The sequence below is a fragment of the Typopeltis vanoorti genome, chromosome 25, assembly GCF_054136105.1.
Source record: "Typopeltis vanoorti isolate ZY-2024b chromosome 25, IOZ_Tvanoo_1.0, whole genome shotgun sequence".
Classification (NCBI taxonomy): Eukaryota; Metazoa; Arthropoda; class Arachnida; order Uropygi; family Thelyphonidae; genus Typopeltis; species Typopeltis vanoorti.
In genome coordinates this window covers 78,433,917-78,454,894 of record NC_143573.1, presented here as the reverse complement: position 1 = coordinate 78,454,894, position 20,978 = coordinate 78,433,917, and the positions used below count along the sequence as shown (strand labels likewise).

The 20,978-nt window shown below is 35.6% G+C and overlaps 1 protein-coding gene across 1 annotated transcript in view; it reads left to right on the top strand.

Annotated features, from left to right (window-relative positions):
* The window catches only part of egg (SET domain bifurcated histone lysine methyltransferase eggless), a 625,200-nt gene that overhangs the window by 225,253 nt on the left and 378,969 nt on the right, over positions 1-20,978 (top strand). The window contains exons 8-9 of the mRNA XM_090414562.1: positions 4,366-4,453; positions 19,065-19,138. Of these exons, the coding sequence (XP_090270688.1) occupies positions 4,366-4,453; positions 19,065-19,138 (162 nt within the window). The remainder of the gene's footprint in view (positions 1-4,365; positions 4,454-19,064; positions 19,139-20,978) is intronic.

Genomic DNA, 20,978 nt, shown 5'->3' with positions numbered 1-20,978 from the left:
ATTACAAAGACAAAGAAATAAAGCAAATTGGCAACTACATGTTTTTCTACTCCACTAGCAAAGGTTGGTCGATTGGCAGAGCCTCTAGTACTAATGGCTCGCAAATAATTAAGTAAGTTTGAGCGCGGTTAGTAGTCAGAAGGGGGACAATCATTCAATGCCACACTCTCCAAAGACACTCCCTCAATGAGTCTTTGGACTCCCTGGAGGTGTAACATAATAATAATAATATGTAGTTGCTAATTTGCTTTATTTCTTTGTCTTTGTAATTTCTTTTGTCTCTGATAATGTCTATGATGTGAAAAAACCGTTATCAGACCTTTTTTAATCAAATTCTGAGTTAGCCAGTTTTGAATGGAGCTGGAAGGTTTTCTCCCAGAAACTCTGGTTTCTCAGAACAGGTAAATTGGTTCCATGAACACACATTTCTACAGATATAAAATACTTACCCTAGAGCAGTGGTTGCCAAAGTGGTTGACCCCTGTCCCGAATTGACCCCTAACATTGTTAAGGGTCGATTCGGGCTCAGGGGTCGATAGAAAAATATAAGACATCATTGTACAGGTAATATTTAATTCAATTAACTTGGATTACCTCCATCCTGAATGACAATGCAATTAAGAGTGAATTGTGGGAACAGTGACATGAATAGGACCTATAAGCTGGAGCAAGGTCATGAAAATAGTTATGGAAGCCAATCAAGTAGGCCAAAATGATGTATTCACCAATAAACGGATGTTGGTGGTTCCCAACCAGCTGGCATGGCAGGAGCGATATTGCAACACGTGTGCAGTTGCTTATTTACTTATACTTACACATATTCGATCCCGGTCTCATTTTTGCGCATTAACATACAAGTGAGCGTTAATGTTCTAAAATTCATCAACTTACATATTACGTAATATTAAAATAAAAGGGGTCGATAAAAAGTCAAGAAACTCTTGAAGGGGTCGATGGTCAAAAAAGTTTGGCGACCCCTGCCCTAGAGGGATGCAGTAGAGGAATGGCTATCCAGCTGTATTAAACTGGCTTAAGCCTCTAATCAGCAGACTCAACCTGTCTTGGACAGATGAGAAATAGATGGATGATTTTCAAGTTCTTCAATTAATTTTTCTTCTCTTCCTGACAGTGATCTTGCATTCCGCCTGCCAAAGTTCCCTCCATTTCCTTTTTTTGTTTTGGTCTTATTCTGTTCTAGCTCAGTTCTGATATATAGTTGTTCAGTTCTCATCATCATCAAATTCCTGCCGTGTACCCTCAAGGGGTGTACAGGATACGATAGTACTACATGAAAAATTTACATCATTACTAACTTCCTATCTACAATTTTCCTCCAAATCAGTCTGTTACTTGTCAAGACTCCAATATTATCAGATCTTATATTTCTGTCCTCTAAGGCACTTTGTACCGTATCAATCCACCTATATCTTGGTCTTCCTCTGAGTTTTTCTGCCAACCTGGCAGAGAACACTTGTTTTGCCAATCTTTCCTCGCCCATTCTGTTTAAATGACCATACCACCTGAGATTAGCTCTGCTAATGCATTCCTGGATACTGACAATGTCAAGTTCTTTCCTAATATCCTCATTTTTAATATGATATTGCCATTGATGCCATCTGTTCACGCCTATAATCTTTCTCAGGACTCTCATATCTGTGGTCTCTAGTCTTTGGTCAAGTGTTTTACTTCTGACCCAGCTCTCAGATCCATAAGTTAAAACTGGTTTGAACACTGTCTTGTATACAGCTAATTTAGTGTTCCGACTAATTTCTCTCTTATTCCATATGAATTTATTCAATTGACTTCCTACCATACCAGCTTTGTTGATTCTGTTGTCTATTTCCATATTCAATTTACCATCTTCACTAAAAATCGTGCCTAAGTAGCTGAAATGTTTTACTTGTTCCACAGGTTCTCCATTCACAACACAGTTGACATTTTCAATGATTCTGCCTATTTTCATTGTCTTTGTCTTTTTATTGCTGACCTTCAGACCATATCTATTACAACAGTTATTCAATTTAGTCAGAAAATCTTGCAAACTTGTAGCAGATTTATTTAGAAGTATAAAATCGTCCGCATAAAGCAAAGAGCTGACATTAACATCTCCAATTTTGATATCCTGTTTAATACCACTTTCCTTCATAATGTGATCCATATAGATAATGAATAACAGAGGGGATAATATACATCCCTGTCTCACACCAGATTTAACATTAAATCATCTTCCTGTACTTCCTTCAATTCTAACTGCTGACTTACAACTCAAATAAAGATAAGTATTGCTTGATATAATGCCCCATTGACACCATATAACTGTAGCGTATTGAATAGCTTCTCTCTTGGCACCTTCTCATATGCCTTTTCTAAATCGACAAAACTTAAATACAGATCTTTGTTATATTCCCATGCTTTCTCGACTATTTGTCGTAAGGTGAAGATCTGATCCTGACAGCCTCTATTTGACCTGAATCCAGCTTGTTCTTCACCAAGCTTTTCTTCCACAATTCTTCTCAACCGTTTCTCAAGTATACTTGCATATATCTTATCAGGAACACTAAATAGGGATATACCTCTGTAATTCTCACATTCAGTTTTATTTCCCTTTTTATATATAGGTACTATGAGAGCTCTACTCCAGTCATCGGGAATTCGTCCCTCTTTCCAGGCTTTCTGAACTATGCAGTGCAGCCACTGTAAGACTTCTATACCACCATACTTCAGCATTTCTGGTCGAATATCATCTACTCCTGCTGCCTTTCCACATTTCAAGCCTTTTGATGGCTTTTTCTACTTCAACTATGGATTGGTATTCCTGACTGCATGCCTGGTCAGTGTTTTTTATCACTGTGCTGTCATCACTGCTTGTTTCATTTAGCAAAGTGTCAATGTAATTACGCTGTACTTCAAGGATATCTTTTTCTCCTGTTTTCATTTCACTTTTATCATCTCTAACTCCTTTTATAGCTCTCTTTCCTCCATTCCTAAGCATCTTCAACAACCCTCAGAATATTTTGCCACCTTCTTGATATTTATTTTCTATATTCTTGCCAAAGTCCTCCCATGACTTTTGTTTAGCTTTCTTACATTTGTCTCTGTATTCTCTAAGAGCACAAGCAGACTTATTCACCAGGAACTTGCGATATGCTTTCTTTTCATTCACTGCCTCTTTAACTTCCTGTGTCCACCATGGAGTTCTAATTTTTCTATCCTTGCAGACAATTTCACCACATGCCTCTCTAGCTGAATCAATCAGGGTTTTCTTCAGAGTTTGCTACTGAATCTCCAAGGTTTGGTTCCTGTTCTCAAACTCTTTCATTTTTCCTTCAATAATCTTTGTGTATTTTAGTCTACAGTTGACATCTGAGAGCTACTCAACTTTTATTCGCTTTAAAACTTTCTTACATGTCATTCTTTTCAATATGAAATTCAGTTTTATCCTGCTCAAGACTAAATAGTGATCACTTCCAATTTCAAATCCTCTGTACACTCTGGTTGTCCAGGGAGAAAACATCACAATCAACAATAACATAGTCAATGAGAATCTCTCCATGTGAATTTGTGCACATTTTTATGTTGGAACATGGTGTTAGTAATAACCAGTCCATGTCCTGAGCAGAAATCCAACAGGTATTTGCCATTTTGTTCAGTTCTTGAGATCTTTAATATTCATATATGTTTAATATGTTAATATTACCACGAAACTGCTTAGCTTAAAAATATTTGGTAGCAATATTATATATATATATATATATATATATCGAGATTTTAAGTTTTTCTGAGGAAAAAAAGAAGAGAACCGTTAGCTTCAAACTCATATATATATATATGTGTGTGTGTGTGTGTGTGTGTGTGTGTTGTGAAGGCTGATATCTAGAAGTAGATATCGGCCTTCTCAATTGCATGAGAAGGCTGATATCTACTTCTTTCTTGACAGAATATCTTTGAGTTTCTGTTGTCCCAACTTGTTTTTACACTAATTATTGTCTTGTTAGGATAACGGTTACAAGAAACGTTATTGAATTATCCTATAAATACTGACATATAACATTATAAGTTTGGGTTGTTATTCAATGTAATATATGTTATATTACATATATTACATTGAATTACAGGTAACATTTTCCTTAACATCTATTATGTAATAATAGATGTTAAGGAACTAGTTATAAAGAGAGATATTAGTTAGTAATCCATACTTAAAATGGATATAACCTGTGCTGGTTTTCCAGTTGTTATTTCAGTTATTTTTGTATATTTTAATTCTATGCAGTTTTGCTGAATAGTTTAATGAAAAACTTTTTGTTATCCTTTATTTCTATTAAAATTAACATTACCAATTTTATTCTATCTGCTTATGTCTAGCTCATTACCGAGATGAGTCTTGGAGTCCCATGTCTTCTTTATATGCTGGAATTATTGCTGAACCACCAAAAGTAATGAATAATTACAGGTAATTACTATTTAAAATTGTTGCAGTTTAAAAAGATAAATCTGGTTGAAAATGTAATTCAAGCAAGCACATCAGTGATCCATACAGGAGGTAATATTTCGTCTGCATACTTGATTTGAATAATCAAATCAAGTATGCATCTTACAAATCCTACTGAAATTCTATAAAAACTATTTTAATTTCCCTACCGGCCAAGGTGAATGAAATAGTGAGACCAAATTGCACTTATCCATGTTATTCAATGGGTGTTACAGAATCGTATCCAGATTTAGCTGGATGTCTGTAGACGTCATGGCCAGTTGGGGGGTTAATTCATTTACAATATTTATTATGCTCAACTTTCTTGTCCAAACAAAGAAATATCATGGCTTTTTTGTATGTGAATACTATCCATGAAAGTTATTAATCTATAGTATATTAGTACTCTTTATGATCAGAACTTTGTGAAATCTGATGATCATAAAATATGGAATATGTCAGTTTCCATTAGCCACAGGATACTGTGGGTCAACACAAAGTTCTTTCCAGTTTGAAACTCTTCAAGGAAGCTTATGAAATGCTTCATAATTAGCCCAGTCTTAATTGTAATGATTGTCTAAAATTCTGGAAAAAGTGACTCTGAACTCTCACCAACTAATAATTCTTCCTTCAACTTCAAATTGCAATATGCATCTTTAATGAGTACACAAAAATTTGTTTTATTACACTCTCTCTCTCAAGGTAGCCAGTGAGCTAAAATATCTATGAGTAATATAAAATTGCCTTCAGCAAGCACATCTCATATGTCGTGAAAAAAAGCTTACAAATTGTAAACCTTCTAGCTAAGTTGACAAGGGGATTAGGCCAATAAACACTGAAAGCAATATATGCTGTACCTGCCTGGAAACATGCACTAAAATCAAAGAAAAACCAACAAAAGCTAAACAGAGTTCAATGCCTTATAGCCATGCAAATAATTAACAGAACAGTATCTTTTGAGGCAGCTTGCGCTAGATATTGCTGGTCTAACATATCTGAAAATGAAGAATCTCTCTTATATATGAAGTCACTTCCGGAAGATATAACAGAAATTCCAACATTGATCCAAATAGCTATGAGTGTCCGCTTCACTACGGTAGGTGGCCTCACCCAGCAAAGAAAATGTATTAAGGAAAAGGAAAGCTCTGGAAGTGACGATTTCCATATATACACTGATGGATTCAAAACCGGAGGTAACGTCTGTTGTTCTTTCATTGCATATAACAGACAGTCCCTTATACAGGAGCCCTGTTCTAGACTGCATCCTCTCTGTTCCAACAACTAAGCAGAACTATGAACTGCTATAATGCATTCACTTACATATCTCTGAGAATTAAACTCTACACCTCTCATCAAAAGACAGCAACAATTGCAGTGACAGCAGAAGCACTATAGATGGCATAAAAAAACAGAACAACCATATAGCTTTAATAGAACAGACAAGAAATCTGGTTTGGAATCTCACTCTGGAGGGATGGGAAATCAAGTTCTGCTGGGTGAAGGCACATACTGGGGTAGCAGGAAACGAGAGAGCAGATCAGTTGGCTAAAGAAGCAGCTATAAAAATGGCAAGAAACAAGTTACCAAAAGTACTCAACATCTGTTATAAAAACACTTGCAGAAGAAATAAGCCTAAACTTGTGGGAAGAAGAATGAAATACATCAAAAAAACGGATCAACAACAAAAGAATTCTTCTAAGTATCAGAAATAGATTCTGACTGAAAAAACACACCAGCTTTCCAGGTTTGAACATGGGAAATTAAGACACTACTTACACAGATTCCGTATCCTGGAATCCCCATCATGCATTTGTGCCCTCACTTTCAACAGACTGTTGATCACATACTTTGACTGTCAGCTACTGGAATCCATCCAGATTCCCCTAATACAACACATCATCATTTCTGGAGACAAGTAGCCAGTGTCCAAACAGAGACAAATCCAAAAGTATTACTCAGAATTAATTAATCCCACTCCTGACATACTTTTAGAGAGCCTGTGTAGCTCAGTGGATGTGGTATTTGCACACCACTGCACTTGACTGCACAAAGGAAGGCTTCTTGGTTTTGAATCTAGTTGGCGACTAGAAGAAATTTTTCTAAGCCTTTTTTCAACTGGTTCCCGAGTTAGTCGATCTCTGGCAGCCAAGTGGGGTTTTTCGTCCCGTAAACTCAAGAAAATCGACTGTAGAACCCACATTATTTCAGAAATTAAATACGAGTGTTAGAGACCACGAGATGGCGGCACTTGTTGAGCTGTCTCTCTTCTCTGCGTACCACTTAATTAGTGATAGCCTTGGGTTAACTATCTCTGATTGGGTACCAGTGGAGATTGAACTGCCCACTGTCTCCAAAAGTTAGAGCTAAACGGCCTCGCCTACTCCCTATATACGGGAATAAAAGGCATTAGCTGATGATTTTTGATGATGATTAATTAATTTTTCCAATAAGATCAACTTCCAGCCGTTGTAATGTAACATAAATTACTGACATTACTAACATTATGTTAGTAATGTCAGTACTAAATTACTAAATTACTGACATTATGTAGTTTAAATATATGTGTGTGTGTGTGTGTGTGTGTATAAACATAAATATGGATGTGAAGGTCTGAATATGTGCATATAGATGTAAAATGTAAATATGAATATTGATACAAAAATGTAAATGTTAATCAGTACTTGTAAGCTACATGTAATATATGCATTGTGTGCAGTGGAGCACGTAGGAATAAATTACCTCCCGATAGGATTACTATTGAGAAGAATAGATGTTTGTGATTGTCTATGAAAATACTAGTAGTTATGGTGGGCAGTAGTTGGTGTAGTGATGCGATTTTCTGTAGGTGATGCTGTTTTCCCTCCCTTGATGAGTCTTTGGACTCCGACTTCCTGGAAGTGTCAAGTAATGATAATAATAATAAAAATAAAATAATAAATAAATAAATTGAAATGTAGTCAAGCAGAGATCACAGTCTGACCATTGATATGAACTGAAATATATACATATTTCTGGCCTGGTTGACTGAGTGGTTAGCTTATATGCTCTCCAGCTAAAAGGCTGTGGGTTCAAATCCAGCCAGGGCTTGAATGTGATTGTCTGTGAAAATACTAGTGGTGGTGGTCTGTGGTAGGTGGCATTGGTGTAGATGATGTGAAGGTAGTTGTGGTTCGTTATAGTTGGTGGATTTGAGTGGTGGAGTTGTGAACTCCCTGGAGGTGTCACGTAATAATAATAATAATTATTATTATTTTATGATGTTTTCACTAGAGGTCAGGCTAGGGTAAACGATTAGCAGAACATTTAGATTTATCATACTTTTGTTGTTGAAAGTTTTTCCACTTGGTTATGCTCTAAATTAAATATGCCAAGAAATGATATTCTTGGTTTAATCCTTTATCCAAGCATAAACAAACAAAATTTGCATGTGAAGTAACTTCGCGATTGTGCAACTCGTATATAGAGATTAATGACTTCACATTACTTGACTTAGTATTCTTGTCATCTTTAATTTATAGTATAACCAAGTGGAAAAACTTTCAACGTTTATTCTAATCTAGAGTATTTTAGTGGTAAGGTGTGACACCTTTTAGCTACTTGTATATGGAAATATGACTTCTCTATTCAACCTTGGTATCACTTCTGGGTCTGACTCCCACTGATGAGACCTCAATAAAGATTGAAACCAGTCTGAGTAGTGACCCATCCCACAATGCATAGCATTATACATATGTGCTTTGCATTATGGGATACTAAGGCAGTTGATGTGAAGTCATTAACCTTTATATGCAAGTTACCCAGTTGTGAAGTTACTTCACTCACAACCTTTGTTTCTTACACTTGAATAAAGGATTAAACCAAGAATATAATTTCTTAGCATCTTTATATTATCTTACTTTTGTGTAGTGTCATGTAGCTTGGGCTCTGTGCATATGTATGTTTTACTGACGATCTTCATATAGATGTTGAAATGTTAAATGTTATAATTATAAGGCACTTCTGTTTGTGTCTCCATAAATTCTTCACTATGTATGGTGCTATAGCACAATTAAGGTGTTTCGATAAAAGAATCTTTATCAGCATGAGAGATTGCCTGTGAAGACAAGTTGACTACGATCAATTTATCAATAGGTGTGCTCACTTGGCAATTCATTTTTTTGTTGATTATAAACAGAAAGATGTTAAAATTAATTCAAGATACCAAGAAATTATATCATCATCAAATTCCTGCCATGTACCCTCAAGGGGTGTACAGGATATGATAGTACTACATGAAAAATTTACATCATTACTAACTTCCTATCTACAGTTTTCCTCCAAATCAGTCTGTTACTTGTCAAGACTCCAACATTATCAGATCTTATATTATCAGATCTTTCTCAGGACTCTCATATCTGCAGTCTATAGTCTTTGGTCAGGTGTTTTACTTGTAACTCAGCTATCAGATCCATAAGTTAAACTTGGTTTGTACACTGCCTTGTATACAGCTAATTTAGTGTTTTGGCTAATTTCTCTCTTATTCCATATAAATTTATTCAGTTGACTTCCTATCATACCAGCCTTGTTGATTCTGTTGTTTATTTCCATATTTAATTTGCCATCTTCACTAAAAATTGTGCCTAAGTAACTGAAATGTTTTGCTTATTCCACAGGTTCTCTGTTCACAACACAGTTGACATTTTCGATTCTGCCTATTTTCATTACAACATTCACATTCAGAGCACACGCCATTTACAGACAAAAAAATACTAGTTGTGGTGGTGGTGGGCGGTAGATGACGTTGATGGAGATGATTGGTAGAGGTTCGATGTAGTGGTGGAAACAATTGTATAGTAGGTGTCCTCCCGCGATCAGGGGCACGCCAGTAGTGTCCGGCGCCTGTGTGCAAAACTTTAGTTGGCGCCCCTATCCCCCTCCTTCAATAAAAAAAATCACTTTAAAAAAACGTTTTCTTTTAATATTTCCTCCTCTGGTGCCTTTACGATCCTGGCACCTGTGTGCATCGCACACATTGCACATATGGCCGGCGCGCACCTGCCTGCGATGAGTTTTCTGACTCCTTGGAGTGTCACGAATAATAATAATAACATTACAGTATCTATATTGTAATCTATTACAACAGTTATTCAATTTAGTCAGGGTATCTTGCAGATTTGTAGCGGATTTATTTAGAAGTATAACATCGTCCGCATAAAGCAAACAGCTGACATTAACATCTCCAATTTTGATATCAATTTTAATACCACTTTCTTTCATAATGTGATCCATATAGATAATGAATAACCGGTTTAATGTTAAATCTGACATCAGATTTAACATTAAACCATCTTCCTGTACTTCCTTCAATTTTAACTGCTGACTTACAACTCAAATAAGGACTAAGTATTGCTTGATATAATGCCCCCCATTGACACTATGTAACTGTAGCATATTGAACAGCTTCTTTCTTGGCACTTTTTCATATGCCTTTTCCAGATCGACAAAACTCAAATACAGATCTTTGTTATATTCCCATGATTTCTCAACTATTTGTCGTAAAGTGAATATCTGATACTGACAGCCACTATTTGGCCTGAATCCAGCTTGTTCTTCTCCAAGCTTTTCTTCCATAATTCTTCTCAACCGTTTCTCAAGTATACTTGCATCAATCTTACCAGGAACAGTATTCTCACATTCAGTTTCATTTCCCTTTTTATATATGAATACTATGAGAGCTTTACTCCAATCATCGAGAATTCGTCCCTCTGTCCAGGCCTTCTGAACTATGCAGTGCAGAAGCTGTAAGACTTTTATACTACCATACTTCAGCATTTCTGGTTGAATATCATCTTCTCCTGCTTCCTTTCCACATTTTCAAGCCTTTCATGGCTTTTTCTACTTCAAGTATGGATATGTGTTCCTGACTGTATGCCTGTTGAGGGCATACAGTCAGGAACTGTATGCAATTTTTCGAAGTAATTACTCTATACTTCAAGGATATCTTTTTCTCCCGTTTTCATGTCACCTTTATCATCACTGACTCCTTTTACAGCACTCTTTCCTTCACTTCTAAGCTTCAACAACACCCTCCAGAATATTTTGCCACCTTTTTGATGTTTATTTTCTATGTTCTTGCCAAAGTCCTCCCATGACTTTTATTTAGCTAGTTTTACACAGTGTTTAGCTTTCTTACATTTGTCTGTATTCTCTAAGAGCACAAGCTGACTTATTTGCCAGGAAATTTTGGTATGCTTTCTTCTTTTCCTTCATTGCCTCTTTAACTTCCTGTGTCCACCATGGAGTTTTGATTTTTCTATCCTTGCAGACAACTTCACCACATGCCTCTCTGGCTAAATCAATCAGGGTTTTCGTCAACGGTTGACACTGATTTTCCAAGATTTGGTTCCTGTTCTCAAACTCTTTCATTTTTCCTTCAATAATCTTTGTGTATTTTAGTCTACAGTTGACATCTGAGAGCTGCTCAACTTTTATCATCATCATCATCATCATCAAATTCCTGCCATGTACCCTCAAGGGGTGTACAGGATATGACAGTACTACATGAAAAAATTACATCATTACTAACTTCCTATCTACAATTTTCCTCCAAATCAGTCTGTTACTTGTCAAGACTCCAACATTATCAGATCTTATATTTCTATCGTCTAAGGCACTTTGTACCGTATCAATCCACCTATATCTTGGTCTTCCTCTGGGTCGTTTTCCTGCCAACCTGGCAGAGAACACTTGTTTTGCTAATCTTTCCTCTCCCATTCTATTTAAGTGACCATACCATCTGAGATTAGCTCTTCTAACGCATTCCTGGATGCTGACAATGTCAAGTTCTTTCCAAATATCCTCATTTTTAATATGATATTGCCATTGATGCCATCTGTTCACACCTCTAATCTTTCTCAGGACTCTCATATCTGCGGTCTCTAGTCTTTGGTCAAGTGTTTTACTTCTGACCCAGCTCTCAGATCCATAAGTTAAAATTGGTTTGAACACAGTCTTGTATACAGCTAATTTAGTGTTCCGACTAATTTCTTTCTTATTCCATATGAATTTATTCAATTGACTTCCCACGATACCAGCTTTGCTGATTCTGTTGTCTATTTCTATATTTAGTTTACCATCTTCAGTAAAAATTGTGCCTAAGTAGCTGAAATGTTTTACTTGTTCCACAGGTTCTCCATTCACAACACAGTTGACATTTTCAATGATTCTGCCTATTTTCATTGTCTTTGTCTTTTTATTGCTGACCTTCATACCATATCTATTACAACAGCTATTCAATTTAGTCAGAGAATCTTGCAGACTTGTAGCGGATTTATTTAGAAGTATAACATCATCCGCATAAAGCAAAGAGCTGACATTAACATCTCCAATTTTGATATCAGGTTTAATACCACATTCCTTCATAATGTGATCCATATAGATAATGAATAACAGAGGGGATAATGTACATCCTTGTCTCACACCAGATTTAACATTAAACCATCTTCCTGTACTTCCTTCAATTCTAACTGCTGACTCACAACTCAAATAAAGACTAAGTATTGCTTGATATAATGCCCCATTGACACCATATAACTGCAGCGTATTGAATAGCTTCTCTCTTGGCACCTTGTCATATGCCTTTATTCGCTTTAAAACTTTCTTACATGTCATTCTTTTCAATATGAAATTTAATTTTATCCTACTCAAGACTAAATAGTGATCACTTCCAATTTCAAATTCTCTGTACACTCTGGTGTCTTACACCAGGGAGAAAACATCACTATCAACAATAACATAGTCATTGAGACTATTCTTATTCCTTACCTCTTCTCTCCATGTGAATTTGTGCACATTTTTATGTTGGAACATGGTGTTAGTAAGAACCAGTCCATGTCGTGAGCAGAAATCCAACAAGTATTTGCCATTATTATTAACTCTGCTCTTTTCTCCAAATTTTCCCAGAATATTTTTGTATGTCTGACAATCATTTCCTACTCTACTATTTAGATCCCCAACAAGGATCACCTTTTTGTTTTTCATCGGATCATTTAGCAATCTTTTGAAATAATTACTCCATACTTTAAGGATATCTTTTCCTCCATTTTTCATATCACCTTTATCATCTCTAATTCCTTTTTACAACACTCTTACCTCCATTTTTGAGCTTCTTCAACAACCTCCAGAATATCTTGCCACCTTCTTGATATTTATTTTCTATGTTCTTACCAAAGTCTTCCGATACTTTTGTTTAGCTAGTTTTACACAGTGTTTAGCTTTCTTACATTTGTCTCTGTATTCTCTAAGAGCACTAACTGACTTATTTGACAGTTTTAAAAGTGCATACCACATCAGTTGCTTTCTCTAAAGCCTCAAAAAATTCCTCCACTTCTACCCTAGTAGAACTTTCTGTGGGACCATAGGCACAAATATGTCTCATTATCCAATTCCCCATTCTTTTATTTGCCCACATTGCTCTACTTGAGACTGCCTGCCATTCAAGAAGATTAGCCTTGTATTTACTGTTGATTACAATGCTACGCCTTCTTTTCCTTTTTTTTTGTTTTAGTCGCCCCCTATTGTGTAGATCTGGTACTTATCTAGCTCCTCAGCTAGCTCAATTTCTTTGTCATTCAGGCTTCTTATGTTGATAGTACCGATCTTTAACTCTGATGTTGAGTTGGGGTGTGTTTTCAGATTTGTTCCAGTTGCTGGCTTTTCTCTGTTTGCCCTGGTTCCCTGGTGAATACGAGGGGTCTTGTTTAACCGGGCAACGCCCCAGCCGGCATGAAATTCTGTCATGTTGTACCATAATTTTGTATTCTGGTTTAAGCCAATAAGAATACAATTTGGTCAGCTAAATCCCAATTGCCAGCTCATCCTCGTTCATTCAGTATCCAGACGATACCTAACAGGGTGTACCACGAGAAGGTGAGGATTGGACATTAGGTCAGAAACCCTGGTCGGTTCTCTGCATTCCTTTAATGACTATGCAGAGGTCTCCTTAAGCACCCCTTATAATGAACATTCAGGATTTAATTATAAATGTCAATTTAGTTTTTTCCTGAAAAACGTGTTTCCAAAAATCCTTGCATATTGTCTCGGTGGGCAATGATTTTTTAACTTTAATTTTGAAAAAAAAGTGCAAATTATATTTGAGTAAATATGGTATGTATAGGAATATATATATGTATATATATATATATATATATATATATTCCTATTGTTAAATCTGAAATGGGCAACCTCACTTACAATGAAGTCACCCATCCTGAATCTAACAGAATATGCCCCACTAAAAGAGCATACTTGTCTTTTCAGCAATTAAGTTCATGTCATAGAAGAATTTATGAATTAAGATGAAAGAAATATTTAGTATAAGTTTTGATAGATCTAAATCAGAATTGTAAATGTAAAATAATCAAAGAATATGTGTAAAGATAATTACTTGTGATTTATAACTACACATGCAAGAATGTCAGTACACTGCCTAAGAAAGGCAAAGGTCGCTCAAATGCCACCGTAGTATTGTAAGCACCTGTGGGTGCTAGTTCATGGAAGATATCTAGAGGCATGCATTCCCGAAAATGGAAAGCCCCGTATCGCGGTGCGATGAGGTCACCCAGTCGGGGACGAATCGAAAGGCCGAATATGCAAAATCTAACTCGAAAAGAGGGAGAATATATGGGAAGGGAGAATATATGCAGCAACACAGATCTGGATCCCCCCATTTGTTTGTTCTGATTTTCTCTCCATGTGCTCCTCAGTGGTCAACGATGTCCATTACGGTAGTCAACTACGTTCCCGGAGTTGACTACCGTAAGTCCTGGCAAGGTATCACAGCAGAGTACTGCAGATAAAGATGCGGGCCATCGTCAAAGAAAGTGCACCGATGTAATTCTTGAAGAAACGAGCGCCTGACTCGAAGAATACACATGAATCCCACGTGGCAGCAGACCTTGAACAACAAAGTTTTCCACTACGAAAGAAGGATGGAAGAAACCCCGAAAACCTGTGCAGTGTAGATAAGTACTTTACATATTCTTTGTCCCTTAAACATTAGGATGATTGTGAACGGAAGAAAATTTGTGTTTCAGAATCAAAATTGAACTTTGAAGATTAAGCAGATTATAGAACATTTTAAATCTCATTAAACTGACTGTCCGAGAATCGTGAATTTGTTAAGAACCAATGTTTTAACCCATATGAAAAATACGAAAAGGAAACGATGTGTTTTGTGCCTAACGAACACCTGATATAGTATTTTAACCATTTGAAGGAAACATTCTATGTAATGAGAAATTATATATTTAAGGAACAAGAGAGTGAGTAAAACCTTAGGTGATTTTAACTTAGTATTGCTTACATTATGTTTATGCTTTGTATTACTTAAGAGTTAATTAAATGTGTTTTATAGTTTCATATGTGTGTGATCTGACTCTTACCACTCATTAAATTTACGAACCTGTTAATCTGTATATGCACGCGGGAATACCCAAAGTAAGTTAAGAAGGAAGGGCTACGACTGCAAGATTAGAACACCTATGGCCTCTGATTCAGTTGTAACCCATTGGTGGCATCTAATTTCTGTGATCATCCCTAGGTTAAGATATACTCTGTACCTAAGCTCAGGCTGGCGCAGTATATAAATTCGTCTGAGAGAAAAGGGGATGCCTCACACAAATTAGAGAGTAGGTAGTCTAAGGGCCACTAACGAACAGAACACGAAGTATAAGAGAAAATAACAAAGGAGAACACAAATGAGGGAAACACTATACATACCATATTTATTCAAATATAACCTATTACCTAAACAAATTCTAAATTACCACCCAAAAGGTACTCGATGCAGAAAAAGACCCTTAAAAAGATGGAATTGAGTCTGGAACAGGCCCCTTGGCCTATAAGCCTCGTAAGGAAGAAGAAGATATATATCATTGGCTTTTTAGGTTGGGTACTGTTGTGGCTTATGCAATGAACGCTACAAAATTCACACTGGTTTTACTGTATTACTGCATTTTTATTGATGTATGAAAGTTTTAAGAGTGCATACTGCATCAGTGCTTATCTTAATTGCCCAATGCAATGAATTGTAGGAAAACTTTGAATACTTTAATTTATCAGGTAACCCTCATATAACGCAGTACTTATACAATGCGGTCCTGATATAACGCGGTCTACAAATTATAGTAACCCTTTATCTTTTCATATATTTTTCTCGGTGCGACTTAAAAATCAAATTTTGTCTTCCCGTATTCTTGCATGTAGTTATAAGTGTCGAATTTATATTAGTTGAAATACCCTTTTGCACGCATGCACATCAATTGTTTACCGTATAAAGTGTTTATTGTTGAAAGTTGTCTTTGTTTGCTGCCAGGAAAGTGCATTAAAAATCATAAGTATGTTAATCTCAAGCTGGTTGAAAATGAAATTAGTGAATTAATTGATGGAGAAATAGATTTAAATTATGAGGAACTGGTACCATTAATAGATAACGTCCAACCAAATGGGCGGGAATGTTCTGCCGAAGATTCTAATTGAGATGAATCTGTTAAAGAATTCAGTTTAAAGAAATTAGCAGAAGGATTGGACTTGGCAAGAAAGTTAGGAAATTATTTTATGGATAATGATCCCTCAATGGAGCGCTCTGAAAAATTCACAAGACAATTGGATATTTGTTTAGCTCAGGGGTTGGCGAACCGGGGTAAATTACCCCAAGTGGGTTAAAAATGAAATTATTGGGGGTAATGAGGACTCAATAGACATAAATAAAATTATATAAAAAACACGTTCCTTGTTATGACAGAAATTTGTCTTCTGGCAACACTGCATCTGGCCAATGTAATATACGTGTTTAGGAGACGTCACGCCATGTTGAACTCCAAACAATTTGGTTGCTAAGGCGTTGCCAAATGGCTAAACAGATATTATTTGTCAGTTGTCTATTACCCGCCTTAACCTTATTTTTTGAACATGTGTTTTTGCTTTGTTTAAGTCGATTTAAATAGTTATTTAATTTAATTTATTTCAATAGTTTTATTTTAAGTGTAAGATTTTCATTTATTAACCATATTTTAGTTTTATGTTAGTTCGATAATTTGATTAATATATTTTCTCCTTGCTCGATTAATTTTCGACGGTCAGTAAAATAATTAAATACAACAAATAAAATTAAATAAAATAATTTTTTTGTTGCCACCTCCATTAATAGTTCTAATCATTTTGTACACCTCCCTAGTTTATGCTCTCCATAGTGCTTTTCTATATTATTGCACTGGGCTTCTAACCATTTCATCTTATCCATTCTGACTGCTTTTTTCCCCTCATTACATTTTCTTCTATATTGCTCTTCTATTTGTTCTGATGTATCTCTTCTTATCTTCAACATTCTCTTCTCCTGTACTAACTTCAGTGTTTCTTGTCTAATCCTCTTCTTACTGTGTCTCTTCATTTCTGATGAAGGAGTTTATATTTTCTTTTTAGTTTCAACTTGATGTTTGCAATTACTAAACTATGATCGGAATCTATATCTGTTCCTTGAAAAATTCAACACTGCTGTATACTGATGTTATCCATCTTCTTTTAATCGTAATCATATCAATCATATTCTTGGTTTTTCCATCATTTGATTGGCACGTCCATTTTCTACACCCCTTTTGCTGAAATATCGTGTTACAGATCATCATCTCATGGTCCACAGCAAATTAAGAAATATTAGAAAATATTAATGGAGAATGCTCTATTTGGTTGATATATTTGAATTACTCAAAGATGTAAATAATAGTAAATTTGGAAGAGGAGGAAGAGATTTACCTCCTTCGACTACAATTATAAAATCTGCAAAAGCTCTGGCAGAAAATTGGACATTCAGTAGATCATCAACACTGTTTTTTCCCATTGTAAATATTGAAAAAAAACTCAGAAAAAAAAAAAACCAACTCATGTCAAATGACAACATTCAATTGGATTGATGCAGTAACCAATCACAGCCACTGATTTCTGGGTTCTACTGTCTCAGTGCACACCCTGCCTTTCCTTCAGGGTGGTTTAAATCACTGGAATGTTAAGAATTTGATCTGCTGCATTATCTGTACTTCTGTTCAAAGGACTCAAAGATTGTTTGTATTTGTCAGAAAGTGCTCTCTTCACGAAGCATTAGTATATTGTGTTTAATCTTAGGAATCACCCAAAGTCAGGAATCAATTAGGGGAATCTTTAAGAGGAATAAATGTCAAAAATATGATATCTGTGATTTTGCTATTCTGTGAGTGTCCACCTGCACACCTAGCACATCCAGAATATACACTCCTGATATACATATTCCTCTTTCTGCCCTTCTAGTTGATATTTCGTTGTTATAAATTATCTCACAGTTTTTCATGTATCAATAAAGTGCTGCTGACTGACTTATTATGACTGTTAGAATGGTATAATAAATATCTCTTATAATTTGACTGGATGCAACCCCTCTTCTTTCCATGAGTCTGATCGCATCAGATGCAATTTTTTCATTGTGTCTCAGTGACTTTTCTGAGTTTCACCTTAATGAGATCTGTCTTCATCACTGTATGTTCTTATGAATATTCCTCCTGCAGTTGCATTTTTGTTTGCTCTCTATTTGTGTTCTGATGATTCTTATCTGAATGAATGCCTCCTAGAAAAGTTTTGAGTCTGGAGATTCTTCTGGGTAATTTTAATATTCTTAATGGTCATGTACTGTTTGACTGTACATGATGTTTTAATTTAATTGCTTTATTAAATGGCTTTTAAAAAGTCATTTAATTGCTTTTTTTGTGGGTGGATGGTGTGTGGGGGGGAAAGGATGGCCCTGATTGAATTGGTTGGATCCAAATACAAGCTGACTATCAGTCTTAAACCTGCCCAACCCTTAAATAATGTTTATGTTTTGGGTTTGTGGTGCACAATCTCAGTATTCTTGATGCTGTGCTGCTGAGGGTTGGCCAGCTGATCAATCATTCTCTCTCTCTCTCTCTCTCTTTAACTTCCTTCAGCTGATATCTCACAGATGCTCTGTTTCAGCTTTTTTTTCCTTTTCTATAGATTCTTTTTTCCTTTTCTATATTTTCTATAGGCCTATTAAAACAAAGTACTAGCTGCCTAATATCCTTCTGCAGTTTACCTATAAAACTCACTGAATGTACTTCTCTACCTCTTTCATGAGTTGTTTCCCCAACAACTACATCCTGTATTTTTTTGTGTGGAAAAAAAAAAAAAAAAAAAAAAAAAAGAATTGCTTTTCCTGTGTGTACATACACAGAACTAAAGTGCCATAGGTTCTGTAATCTCTCTTGCATGTGTGTATGGATTGATAAAATGCATGTGGTTCATATGTATTAAACTTGGAGTGTGTGTGTGTGTGTGTGTGAGAGAGAGAGAGAGAAATCATCTGAATATCTGAAACTTGGTTTAGTTTCATAGAAAAACCAGTTTCAGGCATACTATTTTAATTTGCATTCAAAATTAAAATTATATATTAGAATATTTAATCCTTAGAACAGCATATTACTATTCAAGCAATGCTGTTATAAACACACAAGTGGCTTTAAATCAGTTATATCTTCCTGTTTTAATAAGATTATTACTTTTCCCCTCTTAGGTATCTTGTTTTCTTTGATGATGGTTATGCACAGTATGTAAAGCATACAGAAGTTTATTTAGTTTGTGAAGCAAGTAAGGAAAAACTTTTTTAATATTTCAAAGTTACTTAACCTGAATATTTTACTTTTGTTGAATGCATGCTGAAAAATATTCTTAATAATTACTACAATTCTTTATTTTTTGCTAATTATTAGCTTTTTATTCTTGAGGATATTTTTTTGGGATATTTGGGGAGAAAAAAAAGAATCAGATATAAATAAAATGAAATAAAATGTTAAAGATTTTTCTTTAGAAAAAACTATAATACATACATGTTCTCTGAGAAATGATAACTGAGACGATGTTCTCTATGTTGGCCAAACTAAAGGTTAGTCGATCTCATATGGAAATGCCAAAGTTTTCCCTTATAATATGAAAGTTTTCCTTTATAATACGAAACACTGCCCTGTGGCAGTGTTTCATATTATTGAAAGGGTCATCACTGAACATGACCTAATGCTAACAAGTGTTATATCTTATGTTAATTATAATTTTGTTTCTGGTAATCCTAAGCCAAAAATGTTTAATTTGGATCTGCTAGTTGGTTATTGTATGGGAGGTTGGTTCTGAAGTACTTCTTGGGTTGGTACCTTCCTGTTTCTTTTATTTTTTAATATAAAATATTAATCTTACAGCATTTTTTTATGTGAAATTGCACATAAAAGCTTATAAATGTATTATGCATTAGGCACTGCAGTTAGCCTAAGGTTAGATAATCCACTTTCATCAGACACTGAACATACAATTTCTTTCAAGTCACAGGTTGGACTGTGGCCCTCCCACAGTCCAACCAAGATGTCCTCGCCATGACAGCGAGACAACAAACAAGTATGGGAATGCCTGCAAGGGAAAGATGTAGTGGGGACTTTTAGTCCCCTCCAATCTGCTACAGTAACCACTGAAGGTCTTGTAGGAACACTGAACATCTGGCTAAAATAGGCAATCGCAAAATCTTGATAGAGGAGAAATAACTCTTATCAGTACTGACTTGAGGCTGAGGATATGCTGTCAAAAAGGCTAATTTCCAGAAACTTACAGGCATGATCAGAATGATTATAATATCTATGCTACTACAAGATCGAAGAGATTAGAGCCTCACCACCTTATCTTTCTCCTGCATATTATGGATCTCAGGTTAAAGAGCTTTAGTCATTCAGAAGAACTTGGGTCCCTGCGATGGACTCTGCTGTATGTAACTACAGAGAAAAAATGAGAGCTACATAGGAGCCCAAGTTTTGCATGACTAAAGCTCTTTAACCTGGGATCCATAATAGGCAGTGGAAAGATAAGGTGCTGAGGCTCTAATTCTAATCTCTACCATCAAGTAGTATTATAGATATTATAATTATTCTGATCTTATGAAGTTGATATCCTAAAGTCATTGGAATGGTCATCATTGGATGCATTTCATCTGAAAACCACAAATAGTCACTGAATGAGAATTTTTGCTCTCTTATGGTGTCTGCTTGGTCTCTGAGGAGAACCAACAGTTCAAAACAGCTGTCAGGCCAGCGAAACTTTATCAAAGTGGACCAATAAGAGGCAAATATATGGATGCTTGTCTTCTGTATGATCGACACTTTTTTTTTTATGTTGAGCCCATACACAGGAGGTTGTGTCTTCTGTGTATGGGATCATGTCTTCTGTATGGTCGACACTTTTTTTTTTTTTTTATGTTGAGCCCATACACAGGAGGTTGTTTGGTCAACCTATAGTACATTAGTACTGTTGTGTCCCGATTTATGATTTTTATTCCAATTAGAGAAATTCTGCTTAGCTCTGTTCAACTATTATATACGCACGAGATATCACCAAAAAATTTACTAATACTTAAGTTATTTCTCCCCTTAGTACTCCTAATATTTGTATTTAT